At 36.2% G+C, this 17,057-nt stretch overlaps 1 protein-coding gene across 2 annotated transcripts in view; it reads right to left on the minus strand.

Annotated features, from left to right (window-relative positions):
• The window catches only part of TTLL7 (tubulin tyrosine ligase like 7), a gene marked incomplete at both ends in the record, with an annotated part of 106,349 nt that overhangs the window by 13,668 nt on the left and 75,624 nt on the right, over positions 1-17,057 (minus strand). For both annotated transcript variants that reach the window (XM_079696566.1, XM_079696565.1), the window contains one exon: positions 4,130-4,290. In XM_079696566.1, the coding sequence (XP_079552692.1) occupies positions 4,130-4,290 (161 nt within the window). The remainder of the gene's footprint in view (positions 1-4,129; positions 4,291-17,057) is intronic.

A 17,057-nucleotide genomic window follows, 5' to 3' on the forward strand; every position in this document is an offset into this window, starting at 1 on the left:
TATCTCAATTTTCAATACTAACACAAAAAATTTTAAGAAGGTGAAAGGATGGATAAATAATTTAAAATACCAGTGCCTTTATCAAAGAACCCAGGGTCTTATCTGCCTGCTTTCTAAATCTAAATTCCAAGGAAATGGGAGGGCCAAAATCTATGAATTCAAAAAGAAAAATTAAATGGTTAAAAAGTTCTCTCCAGCACTCCCTAATCCTCAGAGAAATATGAAAAGAAATGACTTCAAATGACATTTTTAATAATATAACAATAAGATACAGAATACTGAATAACCTCCCGGTAACAAAGGGGAATGATTAATGAAATCCAGAGACTTGAAAAGCCTCATATTATCCAGTAATCCAATAATTTTTACCAGCTTTTTCATCAAAATATTTAATAAAGCAGCTATCTAAAAAGTGAAACATTCATTTCTTTCTCCTCTGGTAGAAGCCCTAATGAATGACTGAGTAGCCCAAAGAAGAAAGGAAAGTAAAAAAAAAAAAAAAAAAAAAAAATCTGTACTACACCAACTGGACAATCAGTAACAGAAAGATTAATGAGCTGAAAAGTATGAACAACACAACATCCAGTTGAAAGTGATATGAAAACAGTAAGATTCACATCATTTTAAGTAGTCTATATGATACGCATACATTTTCAGGTAGGCATATAATTCAGCCTAAAAGCAGACTGCTGCCTTAGAATATTCCTTACAATTTCTTCTTTCCCCGAGATTGTAAAAGAAAAGCTTTTCTATGACAAACTTCCATAGGAAAATGTCTTTGGCTAAAGGGTCTAAACTAGATTCTTTTCTTTGGAGTTTACATATCAGGAGTTTGAGTGGAAAGAGGGCTTTTCCAAATCATACATTCCTTCTCCCATAGTCCCCCTGCCTCCTCCTCTTTGCTTTACCTGGCAAATTCCTCTTCTTCCTCATCCTGAAAGTCTAAGCTGAAATATTGCTTCCCTTGGCCACCCTTCCTGAGCTCCGTGGCCTGAGTTTGAGTCCCATAGCACCTAGGCTTCACCTAGTTCAGTAAAACATGGTGGATAATTTTATGCATGAAAATTCCGAGAGCTATTCCCCTGGATAGGACACATTCAGAACGTGGAGCATCATTCTGAATAGCACTCCCAGGAGGTTGCATGTGATAAAAACGGTCACTGAGCATGGGCTTCAGCAGCCTGGAAGAGCAAGAGAGGGCGATGAGGGTGTTTTCTATTTGATGCATCAGCCAAACCCCTGGGCCAATTCTAGGAAAACCTATGACAAACATCTACGATATTCTTTGAAGTTTCTGGATGTGGACAGGGAATGGTTTATTCATTTTGTTTTATTATTGAGATGTTGACAGGCAGAGGCAGGAATCAAGGTGGCCCAGAGTTATTAGGAATATTTTTTCTAAGAGTTTTACACCTAACAGTGAAAGACAGCTACACCTTTTATTAAAATCATTCCTTTAGAAATGAGCTAAGAGTAGACTTTTACCTAGACTGCTAGGCTGTTAGATCAAAGGTTAAAGGAGTATACATTGACTAGATACGATTCAAAGAATAAGCAGAACTAGTCTGGGTCCAAAGTGACAATCAAACACACACAACACTATGTGACTTCACTAAGTTGAAGAAGCCTAGGAATGCCATTTGTAAAGGTACAAAAAAAAAAAAATCTGATGTAAAGCTCATCTCTACAAGCCTCCAAGTTTTTAAAGAAATGGATGGAGAGTGGAGGTCAAATTGGACTCAAAGCTACTCCTGCTCCAGCCAACCCAGTGCAGTGGGCTGGGGATTGGGCTAATGCTATGGGCTTGCAGTATAGCAAGCTTGGCAACCACGGGCAATGCTGCTTTGAGAGGACTGAATAAAGCATAGAGTTAAGAGCCTGGGCTCTTGACTCAGACAACCTGGGTTTAAATCCAGGCTCACTATGAGAACTTGGGCAAGTTATACACTTTATGCTTCAATTTCCTTATCTATACAATGAGAATAATAATAATAGTTTACTCAAAATATTGTAGTGGTAATTATAAAAATGTTTACTATAAAAATGTTTACTATGAAAAACAGTATCAGGTGCTTAGTAATCTTTCAATAAATGTTATTTACATTATTTATGATTACTAGTAGTAATAGATACCAGCGGAGAAATCTGGGGGGGAGTAGTGTGCTAGGTACAAGAGAAAAGGATTCTGAATGAAGTCAGAGTAAATTACCAAAATAGTGTCATCAGCACCAATTTCAGTAGCAGACTATCTCACTGCCTTCCATTTGTGAAGACTAGCTGAAATCCATGTTCAACATTCCAACAATGGATCAACAAACAGAAAAAAATTCTAATTATGACTTTAGATTAAGAGAACTTCTACAGACAGCCATCAACTAAGGGCCATGGAGTAGAGTTCAAATGTTTCACTTAAGTCTCTGTAGAAATAATTTATGGCCAAGATTATTCTCAGATTTCATCACAACCCAGAGCACCTTGTGAATTCTCCCTGTTGGTGAATGGTAGCTGAGGAAAATTATGGTGATGAGAATAAGTCTGCAAATGGTATAAATGATTCAGTACTAGATGACTAGAATATTTAAATGGAAGACATTCAGAGATCACATCAGACTAGAATAGTCTGTTAAGGTTTTACCAAAAAAAGGGCATGGTCTGAGTGTTTACATAGGATTTAAATAATGCAGAGGGGATTGGAGAAATGGGGTTGTAGAAGGCAGTCCAATCAGCTACTCATTGACACTAACAGTTCGGAGGCAGAAAAGGACAAATTTTTAAGATATTTGAAAAATAATGAATTTGTTCTGGGGGAGCAAAGTTTTAAGTAGGAGAGTAATGAGAGAGAAGACTGGAGAAATAAGAAAAGAATCAGCATATTAGAGAGTCTTACATCTCTAGATAAAAAGTCTAGACTTTAATGATAAATGAGGGAAATCATTACAGATTTTAGGAAATGACTCTGACAGTAGGATGGATAGGGAAACAAAAAACTGGAGGCAAAAATCCCTGGGAATCTATTAATTTCATTTAGTCTTTCTACCAGAAAAGCTCCTCTTCTCTGAAGTCCTACAATAACGTATCTGTCATCTCCTTCATAATCGTGACTTTTGCATGTAACTTATTTTGTCTATTAGAGACAGCAGAGTTTTATTGGTTAAGAGCATGAAATCTGGGACCAGGCTGCTTAAGTTCAAATCCCAGTTGCACTAGGTCCTTAGCACCTACCTGTGCCTTGGTTTCCTTATCTATAAAATGGAAATTATCATAAAACCTGCTTCAAAGTGATGTTATGTGGATTAAATTACTTAATACATGTACAGTGCTTAGAACAATGCCTGGCACATAGTGTAAGTGGTATAGTGTTAGCGATGATCATTTTTAAGTTTCTTCAGGGCAGGATCTATGTCAGATTCAGCTTTGTATCTCCAAAAGTATTTAAATTATCAAGTAAATACTCTATAATTGTGAAGAACAGTGAAGAACAATCTACAATTAAATAATTGATAATTGTTAAGAATAATGAAAAACAATCTAGAGTAGCCACAGTGGGGATGTGACAGAAAAACTAACAAGATTTAACACATGACTGAATAAAGACAATGAAGGAGAACCAGGATGTGGATGCCCCTGAGATATCAAACCTGTGTGATTGGGAGAATAACAATGGGATTTTGGGAAGTCCAGAAGGGAAGCCATTTCTGAATAAAAGGGAGGTATGGAACGTTTGGTTTTAGATATCTTGAAGACAAAATGACAGTGAGTCATAACAGCTTTGATAGGACTGAAAGTCTGGAGAGGAGCAGGAGTGTAGCCATGATTTTGGAAGTCTGCTACAGAAAGGCAACAGCAGAAGAGCTGTACAGATACAGATTTGTAACTGAGGTTTTTCATTAATTAAGACTACCTTCTCTCCACTGAATTCAAATTTGTTGGGTGGTGTTGTGTTCATATCCATCATCTCATCTACATCAGCTTAAATGCTATAAATTATAGCTGAGTACTGAAATTTATATGCAGTTACAAATCCACATTTTAAGAGATTAAAAAAATTTAGCCATTTTATTGGGCTAACTTTATAACTAAATAGTAAAATATTAAAAATGACAATAATAAAAGATAACTTAAAACTTACCCTGAATCACAGAAACAGTTCCACAGTCCTTGGCCATGACTCCAGAGTAAGCGATTAAAAACTCGGTTGAAAATCCGATATAAATTTACTTCCTCGACATCAGGTACCTTCCAGATGCGTGGAAGAACTGTACGGACACTTGTTTTTACTATGTCCAAAACCTAGTGGAAAACCCAAAATATTTCAAAATCTAGGTGTATACGTGTGTGTCTAAAATTCAAAGATGAATATATATAATTCAAAAATGAATACACACACACACATACTCACTCACTCAGTCACTCACTAAATGACAGCACAGGATGAAAAGTCCAGAAATAGATCCAGTATTTATGAAACTCTGGTATATGACATAGGTGGCAAGTCTGACTCATTGGAGTAAGAAGAGATTAAATTTAAAAATTAAAGTTAAGTGAAATTTAAATTAAATCAATAAATGGAGATTTTAAAATAGTAATCTTCATGGAAAAAATAGATGCAGTTGAATCATCCACTCAATTCACAAAAATCAACTCTAGAGTGATTGAGGTTTTAAGTCTGAAAAATAAGCCATTAAATATCTTAGTGAAAAGTATTAGTGAATATCTTTTAGACTTTGGTTTAGAAAAAGGTTACTTAAGTAGCAAAAAAGTATAGAACATAAAAGATTGATAGGTTTCCCTTATATTAAAATTAAGACTTCTGGCCATCAAAAGATACCTTAAAGGAAATAAAGATCAAGTTACAAAATGGTAAAATACATTCAAAACATATACATCTAACAAAAGATTAGTATCAGGAATACATAATGAATGCCTAACCAACTGTTAAATACACACCAACAAATTAACAGAAAAAAATGGACAAAAATACATGAACAGGAATTTCACACAAGAGGAAATAAATATGCCTGATAAACATAAAGAATAAAAATTAAGACTTAAATAAGACATCATTTTCTATCCATTTAATTGACAAAAATTAAAAGTCTGACAATACCAAGTGCTGGAGAAATATGGATCTACAGCATCTCTTAGACTTGTTGGCAGGAGTACAAATTGGAAAATAGCTGGGCATTATCTCCTAAAGTTGAAAATGCATATACCCCAAGACCCAGCAAGTTTATTCCTAAGAGAAACTCTCTCACAGGTTAAAAACAAGAGCCATGTACAAGAATGTTCAAACAGCTGTTCCCAATTACAGACACCTTGAAAAATTCTAACTCTCCATCAATGGGAGAGTGAATAAATAGTCGTATACTCATTCCCTTGGACTTTTATACAGCAGTCAAAATGAATGAAATTAAAGGGCACACAGCAACAGGGAGCATCTTAATTATTAATGGTTAAGTTTTAAAAAAATACATACCAGTCATTACATACAGTATGAAACTCTTTTAATAGAAGTAAAGACAATTAAATTTTAAAAATACTTATGAGGAATACACATAGATATAATAAGAATATATAAAGAAAGAAAGCAAGGGATTGGGGAATACTGAATTTAAGAAAATGGCTACCTGAGACATAACGGGCCAGGGAGATGGAAGGTAGTCATTTGATAAGATAATAGATTCTTGCCAAGATACTTGATTTGGGTGTTGGGTTCACAAATGGTACAATAACTTAAAAACACTAACTAAATAAAAGCAGACCATATATGGACAAATAATTAGAAAGTATCATGAAACAAGGCCTAGGATTAATCTAATTCTGGGAAACTAAAATCCTAGAGGTTCTGAAAAATTTATAAATCCCCAAAAGCTACTTTGACTAATTCAATGTATTTAATACTTTTGCAATTCAGGTGTTTGCAAGGAAACACTTTTTTTGAAAAAGTAAATATGAACAAATACAGTTATCCTAATTTCAGTTCACCAAAGCAGATTTTTCACTTCTTATTTTACCTAATTAAAGGAACTCCTTGTAAAGATGAGAGTGAGAGATGAAAAGAGAAAGACTTTCAAACATAAACACTGAATGAAGATACGATTATTCTCCATAGGTACAAACGTATAGAAAATTGAGAGCATATAAAAGAAGAATTTAATTTGTTTCTATTTAAAACAGCCATATTTAAAGAAGTGATATTAGTTCTGATAAAGGCAAATTTAGAATAAACATCTGTTTAAAAATCAATTTAGGGAAAAAATTTCAAAATAACATTTTATTTATAGAAGAATATCAACTACAGCTTCTCACAGTGAATTGTGTAAGCAGCATGATTCCTTCTTTTCCTGCTCCAGCTTCTTTCACTGTGAAGTGGGAACAGTATGTAAACCCTACAGGCGTCAGGGGTGTGTGGGCTGAAGGGGAGGAGAATGAGGAGAGATACTGCAATCTGTAATAAAGTAGCTTGTGAAAAAAATTGTCCTGGGAAAGCTTGTTATTACAGATAATGAAAGCTTAATTATGAAGAGGAATTTAAAATTTTTTGATATGAGTTGTTCACAATAATACTGATATAATTTGGACATCAGACATTAACTCATACCTTTTATCTTTTTATGATTTTCAGTTAAGCTAATAGTTTAACCTTTTATATTTTTAATGTAGAAAACAGGACTCATAATTGATGTGATACAAGAATCAACACTAGCAGTAAATGGTAAATTTTTATCAATTCTCTTCTCAATTTCCCTTCCTCCTTTCTATGTATTAGTGAGTAATAACAGGCCAAAAGTCAAAACGCAGGAAGAATTTAAAAAGCAGCAAAGATAACCCATAAATTGGTTCCAAGAATAAATATGAGTTCTACATAATAAATAAAATTAAAATGTTAACAATACTGGAAATTTTAACATTACCTTCATTTCATATTCTATTATTAAATAATTATTCAGGTTTAAAGTGACACAGCATTTGAGATGACGGGTTATTCGTTATTTCCTTCTGAATATGCGCACAGTGAAATGCATACGACACGACAGAACCAAAGAGGAGGGCAGCTCACATGAACTGGCTGCCTGCTCCGCGCCAAGCACTGCTCTCCGTACATCACTTAGAGGAGGCTCTCTTGGCCGCTACTCTGTATATGCTTTATTCTTAATTTCGAGGGAATTTTAAAGCATGATGGTCTAATATACTAGCCTACACATGGCTAAAAGCAGCAACTTCGGAAAATGGCCCAGGAGTTAGGGATAGGGAATGCAGCTGCTCCACTCCTCATGTTTCCTCCAACATGGAGATGGATAAATCTTCAGGCCTCTTGCAACCCAGCAAACAACTCTGCCTGAGGAGTGATCTCCCAGATTGTGAGACCAGCATGGTCTGGGCAACCCAGAAACTTGCTCGTTCATTGCCAGAGCACCTCCTAGGAAGATACATTCTCCTTTGCTTCCCTTCATCTTTCAGTTTCAAGCTCTGGTCCTGGAGAAAGGAGTGGGTTAGAGAGACCTGTAATTTGGAGGGTACGAGGGCATATAAACCAAGGAAGCAAGAGCCCAAACCCTTCATCTGTCCTCTGAGTCTTCACATAGCCTCTCTCCTCTGCCTGGAACAGTCTTGCCCCATGTGTTCACCTGGTGAACTTCTATGTTTTACCTCAAACATCACTTCTCCAGGGAGACCTTTACCTGCCACTAAACTTTGTATGATCCCTTAATGCCCAACTCTTCCCCTATTAATAATTATCTCACTTTATTTTAATTTCCTGTTTAGTTAATGGAGACTGTTAGCTACATAAAAAGAGGAATTATACCAGTATACCTACCATGTCCCCAAGGCTCAAAAGAGGTCTAGAACTTAGTAGGTGTTTGTCTTAGTGAAAATGCTTCTTGCAAGAAAGTGAAAACTATGCAAACAAGGTAAAAATCAGAGCTAACACTTATTGAGGGCTTACAATGGACCAAGCACTGTTCTAATCACTTTTACATATAGCAATTCATTTAATCCTCAAAATAAAAATAAAAATAACAAATAACTTCCTGTAGGGTCATTGTCTCCAAATGAGTTCTGGTGGGTTAGGTTTTGCTGCCTAATGGCTATGAAAAATGTTTGGTTTTGAAAACATTTCGGATCTCATTTTATGGATGAGAAAACCCAGGCATAGAGCAGATAAGTGACTTACCCAAGATTGCACAGTTAGGTAATGGATAGCTATGTAGCCAGACCCATGACCTTAACCACTACCCAACAATGCCTCACAATTAATTTGATCTGTCCTGGTGCCAATAGCAAAATCCTAGAAGAGATTGTCTCTTCTTAGATTCAGATTCACCTCTAGTCAAGTAATACTTGGGAAAATGGGTGGAGTCACTGTGTACAAACAAGGTTGCCCAGGCACCCCCTCCAATAAGGCCATGCAGTCCATCAGGAACCAGTTTGCTTAAAAGGCCACGCAGATGGGGAGACAATGCCTGTACTTCTAGCAAAACAATGGCTGAGTAATTTTAGGAAGGCAGAAAACAGGCAAGAAATCAGACTGGGATGAGGTAAATTAGTGTCAGTTCTATCTGCAATGCTATTTGGATTTCTGGGTGTTTTGGGGTTAGAAGTAAATGGATGGGAGATGAATAACTTGTGAAACACAAAAACAAATAGTCAGCAAGGTGCCCTTTGTGTTTATCTGTAGACTCATGTGAGGCTAACTTATAGAATATGTTAGGTAATGGATCCATTTCCTGACACTGTGACTTTTAAAAGCATCCCGATCCAACATCAAGCTCTCCAAGGGAAAAAATAAATGGGATATTCAGTCAATGAAAGTATTAATAAAATGAAAAGATTTATCTTTTCCATATGAAATATAGCACATTTGAAGGCATAAAACCCACAGACAAATTCATATTTTGCAAGAACATACAGATGCTGAATGACAAACTGCTCCATATGGCTGAACAGTTGGTCCTAAATTAAAATAATGGCATGAGGTGAGGGAGGTTTAGAAATAACATTAAAATCACTACATGCTGTACTAATGATGCATGCAGCAGCCATGACATAGGGTAAAGGCATCTTTGCTGATGGAAAATGAACAGCCCTCTACAGCATCTATGTCAGCCCAAATGAAAAAGAGATGGAAAATAATAACATCAAAATTCATGCAGAAGCAGCTACAGTAGGTATTTAAAAAATTGCTATTTAGAGAAGAAATACTTGATAAACAAGGATTTCTTAGAACCCTAAAATAAATGCAAATATTGTACAACCTTATTATCACTACTTATTTCTCTTCCTTCTCCAATCTTAGTTTATGCCTAGATATCAGAGAATAAGCTTCTCAGAAAATTTGGCATTCTTCACAGCCCACCATCGCTGCGATATTTTCATACTTCAAGTATATTCCTTACAAACTATATAAAGCAACTGCATTCTTAGCAGAAAGCTGAATTATGCTAGTGTGGAGTTACCACAACATGACATTAAGTAAGATCAGCTGATTCCATTTTCACCTGGTGAGGATTCCTTTCAGTAGTTTAGGCCTACATCGTTGACCTTTAAATTTTACACCCATTAAGGAAAATTTGAAATAAGACATGTGGAAGAGTTTGTGTGTGTGGCATTCTAATCTTAAGAGTTTTGCAACATTCAAATGATCAACTAGCAAAAGCTTCAATACTGGAGCAGAAAAAGTGAGACACATATTTCAACAATGGTTTCTAAATGGAATTAAGAGATTTAAATGAGAGTCTTTCTTGTGCATTCCACATCTAGAATTCTGCTTGGGACATGGTCGTCTCTCAATCAATATTGTTGAATGCATGTTTTAATGAGCAAATAAATAAATGAATGCATAAACAACTCTCAAAATCCCCAATAGTGCCTAGTATAGTTCTTGTACAAAATTGGCAACCAATAAATGTTTGTCAAATTAAATTGTATCACACACAACCTTTGTGGTAGTCATGGAGACATGCCATTTGAATCAACCAGCTTCTAAGAGTGCAGTTAGCTGACAGCATCCCCATTCAGGATCCATTACAACAGTCAAGCCAAGCTTATACTCTCCCCAGACTGCTCCCGACCAAGGATTGAGCACGGTTGGGATACCAGAGTGGGGATATTTCTGCCCAGTGTGATCCCTCTAACAGGCAATCTGTGTTCTGGGCTCCCCATCAGCCTGAAAGGCCTTTCTCAGAACTTCACTAAAGCCTGAAGATCTTCCTCCCCAATCCTCCTGCCTTCCATTCACTGGTGTTAGACCAATATTGCAGGTGGAAGGCTCTTCTACCTGCTCAAACTCTCTCTCCCCTTTATCCTTCTTAGGTGTCTTCTCTCATAAATGTCTTTCACTTCTAATTCTGTCTTATGTCTGCTTCCCAGGGAACTGAACTGACACAGCCATCCAATGATTACTATCATCATAGTCCAAAGGATAAATCTGATTAATCCACATCTAGATGTTAAATTAGTTAAGTTCTTGGCCTCCTAAATGGGTAACTTTTAATAATACCTAATTCTACATTCTAAAGCTGACCCACATTTCTAGGTTTCTTTTTTGTCTTGGATGCAGTTTCTAGCTGTATAAAGCAATAGCACAGGTTTCAAACAGATAGTCAAATGAAGAGTCAACATGTTACAACCCAACAGACAAATTTTTATACTTCATTTATACATATTCTACATAAAATAATTCTACACATGAAGAGTTCTTAGTAAAATAAAATACATCAGAGAAACAGCCTGGCATGAAGATCCTTAGAGGGAAAAAAAAGTCACCTGCATTTTACACCTTCTAAACCTAGAGCACCTTGCCATATTATGGCTTACTTCCTCACAAGAACTCTCCATTACTTAATGCTACGAACCTCAGAGAAGTTGTGAGAAGTTACCTGCCCCGCAAAAAGGGCAGGGGCAGTACTGAACCCAAGTCCATATGACTACAAGTCCAGTTCCTCTTTCCACTACCTATTATTGCCCCTTTAGTTTAATATCAACATATAAAAGCTTTAAATTTTTTTTTCAATACACTTTGCAGCTAATTATTATATTGGCTCTCTTGTTGTCAAGAAAAAAAATATTCCAGTCAGTCAGTCATTCTCTGATCCCACTTTACTTCTGATTTCATCTGAAATAAACAAGGTAGGGAATAATGTATAATATATACATTATTATAAATACATAAGGAAGTCTCATCCATCACTATATATCTGGGAAATTAGAGTCTGTTTTGGGGGGGAAAAAGCCTTTTAAAGAACAAAATGGTTGATGAAAGAACAGGAAACAGAGTAATCGTAACAACTGCAAGAAAAGTTGCTACAGATAAGTTGCACACTGTGTAAATACTGGGCTTCCTCTTCTCATCATCACCTACACCTAGCATCCCTCAGCCACCTTTCCGGACCCTCCATGAACCTAAGCAACTTTGCAAAATAAACTTACTCTTGTTAAGATCAGCCCTTACTCTTCTCTGAGAGTCAAAATCAAGCTATGAAATAATGCCATTTGCAGCAACATGGATGGATCTAGAGATTGCCGTACTGAGTGAAGTAAGTCAGACAGAGAAAGACAAATATCGGATTGGCCAAAAAGTTCATTCGGGCTTTTCTGTAAAGTGTAATGGAAAAACACAAATGAACTTTTTGGTCAACCCAATATCATATGATATCACTTATATATGGAATCAAAAAAAAAGGGTACAAATGAACTTATCTAAAAACAGAAATAGAGGCACAGATGTAGAAAACAAACTTATGGTTACCAGGGGGTAAGGGAGGAGGAGGGATAAATTGGGAGATTGGGACTGACATATACATACTACTATATATAAAATAGATAACTAATCAGGACGTACTATATAGCCCAGGGAACTCTACTCAATACTCTGTAATGACCTATATGGGAAAATAATCTAATAGAGTGGATATATGTATAACTGATTCACTTTGCTGTACAGCAGAAACTAACACAACATTATAAATCAACTATACTCCAATAAAATTTTTTTTTTAATTCAAGCTATGAATTCTTCTGCCCAAAATAGAACTGTCTATTAAATTACCTTGTAGAAGAATGACTGTAACTGCTTGGGTAGCTTTGTGTTGGAGATGGGGCATCTTATTACTGATAACAAGCACAAAGGAAATATAGTAGCTTTGATTAATGCCAAAATGGAAGATGCAACAAAGGAGTTCAAAGAAAAAGTAAAAAGGTGTTTAAGTTGTAATAAAAAACATGCCCTCTCTCATCAGTGCTCTCATTCCCTTAACATAACAGGGTATGATGAATACAGAGATGTAGATGCACATCTGAGAACTGGAGGGAAGGATTACACAAAGATAGCTTACTCCAAATATTCTTAGAGTAAATCAGTATAGCAGAAGTCACTATACTGACACAAGTACTTGCTACTAAATTTATAAGCAAGTATTTACTTTTACTCGATATTTATAAACACAATTGAGCATAACAACCCTAAAACATGAAATAGATTGTTTCTTCTAATTGATAAACATTATTACTATTCATGCACACCATTTGATCACCCCATACAATGTTTTATCAGACCTTCTCATATCACATGTTAAAAAAAACATAACAGCATTATCTTAATTTGTTGATGTTCAGATAAATACATAGCACTAGTAAAGAAACAAGGGTAAAGAAAGAAGAAGCTAACTTGCTATTGACAGAATCCACAAAAGAGTCTAGATTTGAGTCAACTGAACAAATGTTTATAGAAAGCCTACAGCTGACTACAAAGTAAGATACACCTCCCCTCCTCGCCCCTGGCTTTTAGAAAGGTGGAAAAATTAATACAGAAACCTCTCAAGTCAGATCATAAGTACAACTGAGTATGAAGTACTGTGAGGATTTAGAATAGGGAAAGATAATATCTGGTTACGGGGGAAGACAGACAGGCCTCACAGAAACGCCTGTGTCCCCCTGTCATTCTTTCATTTCTAAAAAGATTATGTTAACTTGAAAAAACAGAAATATACAAAAACAAAAGGAAACATGACACCAAATATTACCACTTTCCTTCCTCTGGCTCAGTAAGTCTATCCTCCAGAAATAAAATATCTTAATAATTCGGTACTTAGTTTTTGAAATTTTTTAACACTAGATATATATTTTTAAAACAGTAAAAATCAGAGTGGTGATTTAAAGTAGGACAACACATATTACTGTATAACTTGTTTGTTTAATTTACTATCTTGGTATCTTTGTAAGATGGCATATGAAAAGGAAAAAGGCACTCTCTCTTTGAGATGCCCAAGGCAATGGTGACCTTAATGGACATTCTTGCAAACCCTCTGATAGAATTTCTCAGCAGGAGAATAACTGAGAAGGTTCTCATCTAAGAACTTAGAAGGCTACACGTGGTCTATCTAGATCCACACTCTGAAATGCAGTAGCCACTAGACACATTTGGCTATTTACATTTAAGTTAATTAAAATTAAAAGTTCAGTTCCTTAGTCACAATAGCCACATTTCAAGATCTCACTCAGTGGCCACATGCAGCTAGTGACCACCGTATTGGACAGCACAGATACAGAACATATCCGTCATTGCAGAAAGTTCTATGGGACAATACTCATAGTAAATAAACCTGGTATTTTTATTTCACCTGGCTAGAGAATGGATCGGTCACAAAGACTGCATGGGTAACGAATGAAGAATAAAGATGAAGGCCACCCAAATCTGGAAGGCTCCCTCAGTGCCAACGTGAAGCACACTTAATTGGCACTCATCACTCTGAACCAGAATGCTTCCCATATGTGAAAAGAGATGCCTGAGGGCTGATGGACTCATGGCCTCCCAGAAACCATGCACTTGGTGGCTTCTTATCGCTTATATTCTTCATTCATGATTAGTAAAATCTGGCTAATTTTACCAATGTACATATGTTGCATACGTCACAAGTCATAATCTTGTGCTATATCTTAAGTTAAGATCTATGATTCCAGAATAGCACTCAATTTAACACAACTGAATAGTATGGATGTACTATAATTTATTTAACCATAAATCTACCGATAGATATTTAGGCTGCTCCAAGTGTTTTGCTTGCACAAATACCACTGCAGTGAATGCTCATGTGCATAAATCTTTTACACATACATTTATACAGATTATTATTCTATAGGACAGAATGCTGGAAGTGGTTTTGCTGAGTCATAAGGTTGTGAACATTTGTAACTTTATTAGATACAGCAAACTACCTTTCTAAAGAGCTATACCAACGTGTTCTCTCTCATAGTATAATAAAGCCCCTTTTATCCAGACTATTTCCATCACTGGACATTATGTCTTATTAATTTTTGCTGATATGTTTTTTTTATTATTATTATTTGCATGAGATTATATATATATATATATATATATTTATTAGCTTCTGCTTTATAACAAAGTGAATCAGTCATACATATACATCTGTTCCCACATCCCTTCCCTCATGCATCTCCCTCCCTCCCACCCTCCCCATCCCACCCCTCCAGGCGGTCACAAAGCACCGAGCTGATCTCCCTGTGCTCTGCGGCTGCTTCCCACTATCTATCTACCTTACGTTTGGTAGTGTATATATGTCCATGCCTCTCTTTCGCTTTGTCACAGCTTACCCTTCCCCCTCCCCATATCCTCAAGTCCATTCTCAAGTAGGTCTGTGTCTTTATTCCCGTTTTACCCCTAGGTTCTTCATGACATTTTTTTTTTTAATTCCATATATATGTGTTAGCATACGGTATTTGTCTTTCTCTTTCTGACTTACTTCACTCTGTATGACAGACTCTAGGTCTATCCACCTCATTACAAATAGCTCAGTTTCGTTTCTTTTTATGGCTGAGTAATATTCCATTGTATATATGTGCCACATCTTCTTTATCCATTCATCCGATGATGGACACTTAGGTTGTTTCCAGCTCCAGGCTATTGTGAATAGAGCTGCAATGAACATTTTGGTACATGTCTCTTTTTGAATTATGGTTTTCTCAGGGTATATGCCTAGTAGTGGGATTGCTGGGTCATATGGTAATTCTATTTTTAGTTTTTTAAGGAACCTCCATACTGTTCTCCATAGTGGCTGTACCAATTCACATTCCCACCAGCAGTGCAAGAGAGTTCCCTTTTCTCCACACCCTCTCCAGCATTTATTGTTTCTAGATTTCTTGATGATGGCCATTCTGACTGGTGTGAGATGATATCTCATTGTAGTTTTGATTTGCATTTCTCTAATGATTAATGATGTTGAGCATTCTTTCATGTGTTTGTTGGCAGTCTGTATATCTTCTTTGGAGAAATGCCTATTTAAGTCTTCTGCCCATTTTTGGATTGGGTTGTTTGTTTTTTTGCTATTGAGCTGCATGAGCTGTTTATAAATTTTGGAGATTAATCCTTTGTCAGTTGCTTCATTTGCAAATATTTTCTCCCATTCTGAGGGTTGTCTTTTGGTCTTGTTTATGGTTTCCTTTGCTGTGCAAAAGCTTTGAAGTTTCATTAGGTCCCATTTGTTTATCTTTGTTTTTATTTCCATTTCTCTAGGAGGTGGGTCCAAAAGGATCTTGCTGTGATTTATGTCATAGAGTGTTCTACCTATGTTTTCCTCTAAGAGTTTGATAGTTTCTGGCCTTACATTTAGGTCTTTAATCCATTTTGAGCTTATTTTTGTGTATGGTGTTAGGGAATGATCTAATCTCATACTTTTACATGTCCCTGTCCAGTTTTCCCAGCACCACTTATTGAAGAGGCTGTCCTTTCTCCACTGTACATTCCTGCCTCCTTTATCAAAGATAAGTTGGCCATATGTGCGTGGGTTTATCTCTGGGCTTTCTATCCTGATCCACTGATCTATCTTTCTGTTTTTATGCCAGTACCACACTGTCTTAATTACTGTAGCTTTGTAGTATAGTTTGGAGTCAGGGAGCCTGATTCCTCCAGCTCCGTTTTTCGTTCTCAAGATTGCTTTGGCTATTCGGGGTCTTTTGTTTTTCAAAACAAATTTTGAAATTTTTTGTTCTAGTTCTGTGAAAAATGCCAGTGGTAGTTTGATAGGGATTGCATTGAATCTGTAGACTGCTTTGGGTAGTAGAGTCATTTTCACAATATTGATTCTTCCAATCCAGGAGCATGGTATATCTCTTCATCTATTTGTGTCATCTTTAATTTCTTTCATCAGTGTCTTATAATTTTCTGCATACAGGTCTTTTGTCTCCTTAGGTAGGTTTATTCCTAGATATTTTATTCTTTTTGTTGCAATGGTAAATGGGAGTGTTTTCTTGATTTCATTTTCAGATTTTTCATCATTAGTGTACAGGAATGCCAGAGATTTCTGTACATTAATTTTGTATCCTGCTACTTTACCAAATTCATTGATTAGCTCTAGTAGTTTTTCAGTAGCATCTTTAGGATTCTCTATGTATAGTATCATGTCATCTGCAAACAGTGACAGCTTTACTTCTTCTTTTCCAATTTGGATTCCTTTTATTTCCTTTTCTTCTCTGATTGCTGTGGCTAAAACTTCCAAAACTATGTTGAATAAGAGTGGTGAGAGTGGGCAGCCTTGTCTTGTTCCTGATCTTACTGGAAATGGTTTCAGTTTTTCACCATTGAGGACGATGTTGGCTGTGGGTTTGTCATATATGGCCTTTATTATGTTGAGGAAAGTTCCCTCTATGCCTACTTTCTGCAGGGTTTTTATCATAAATGGGTGTTGAATTTTGTCGAAAGCTTTCTCTGCATCTATCGAGATGATCATATGGTTTTTCTCCTTCAACTTGTTAATATGGTGTATCACATTGATTGATTTGCATATATTGAAGAATCCTTGCATTCCTGGAATAAACCCCACTTGATCATGGTGTATGATCCTTTTAATGTGCTGTTGGATTCTGTTTGCTAGTATTTTGTTGAGGATTTTTGCATCTATGTTCATCAGTGATATTGGCCTGTAGTTTTCTTTCTTTGTGACATCCTTGCCTGGTTTTGGTATCAAGGTGATGGTGGCCTCGTAGAATGAGTTTGGGAGTGTTCCTTCCTCTGATATTGTTTGGAAGAGTTTGAGAAGGATGGG

This window comes from Hyperoodon ampullatus (assembly GCF_949752795.1).
Source record: "Hyperoodon ampullatus genome assembly, chromosome: 2".
Taxonomy (NCBI): domain Eukaryota; kingdom Metazoa; phylum Chordata; class Mammalia; order Artiodactyla; family Ziphiidae; genus Hyperoodon; species Hyperoodon ampullatus.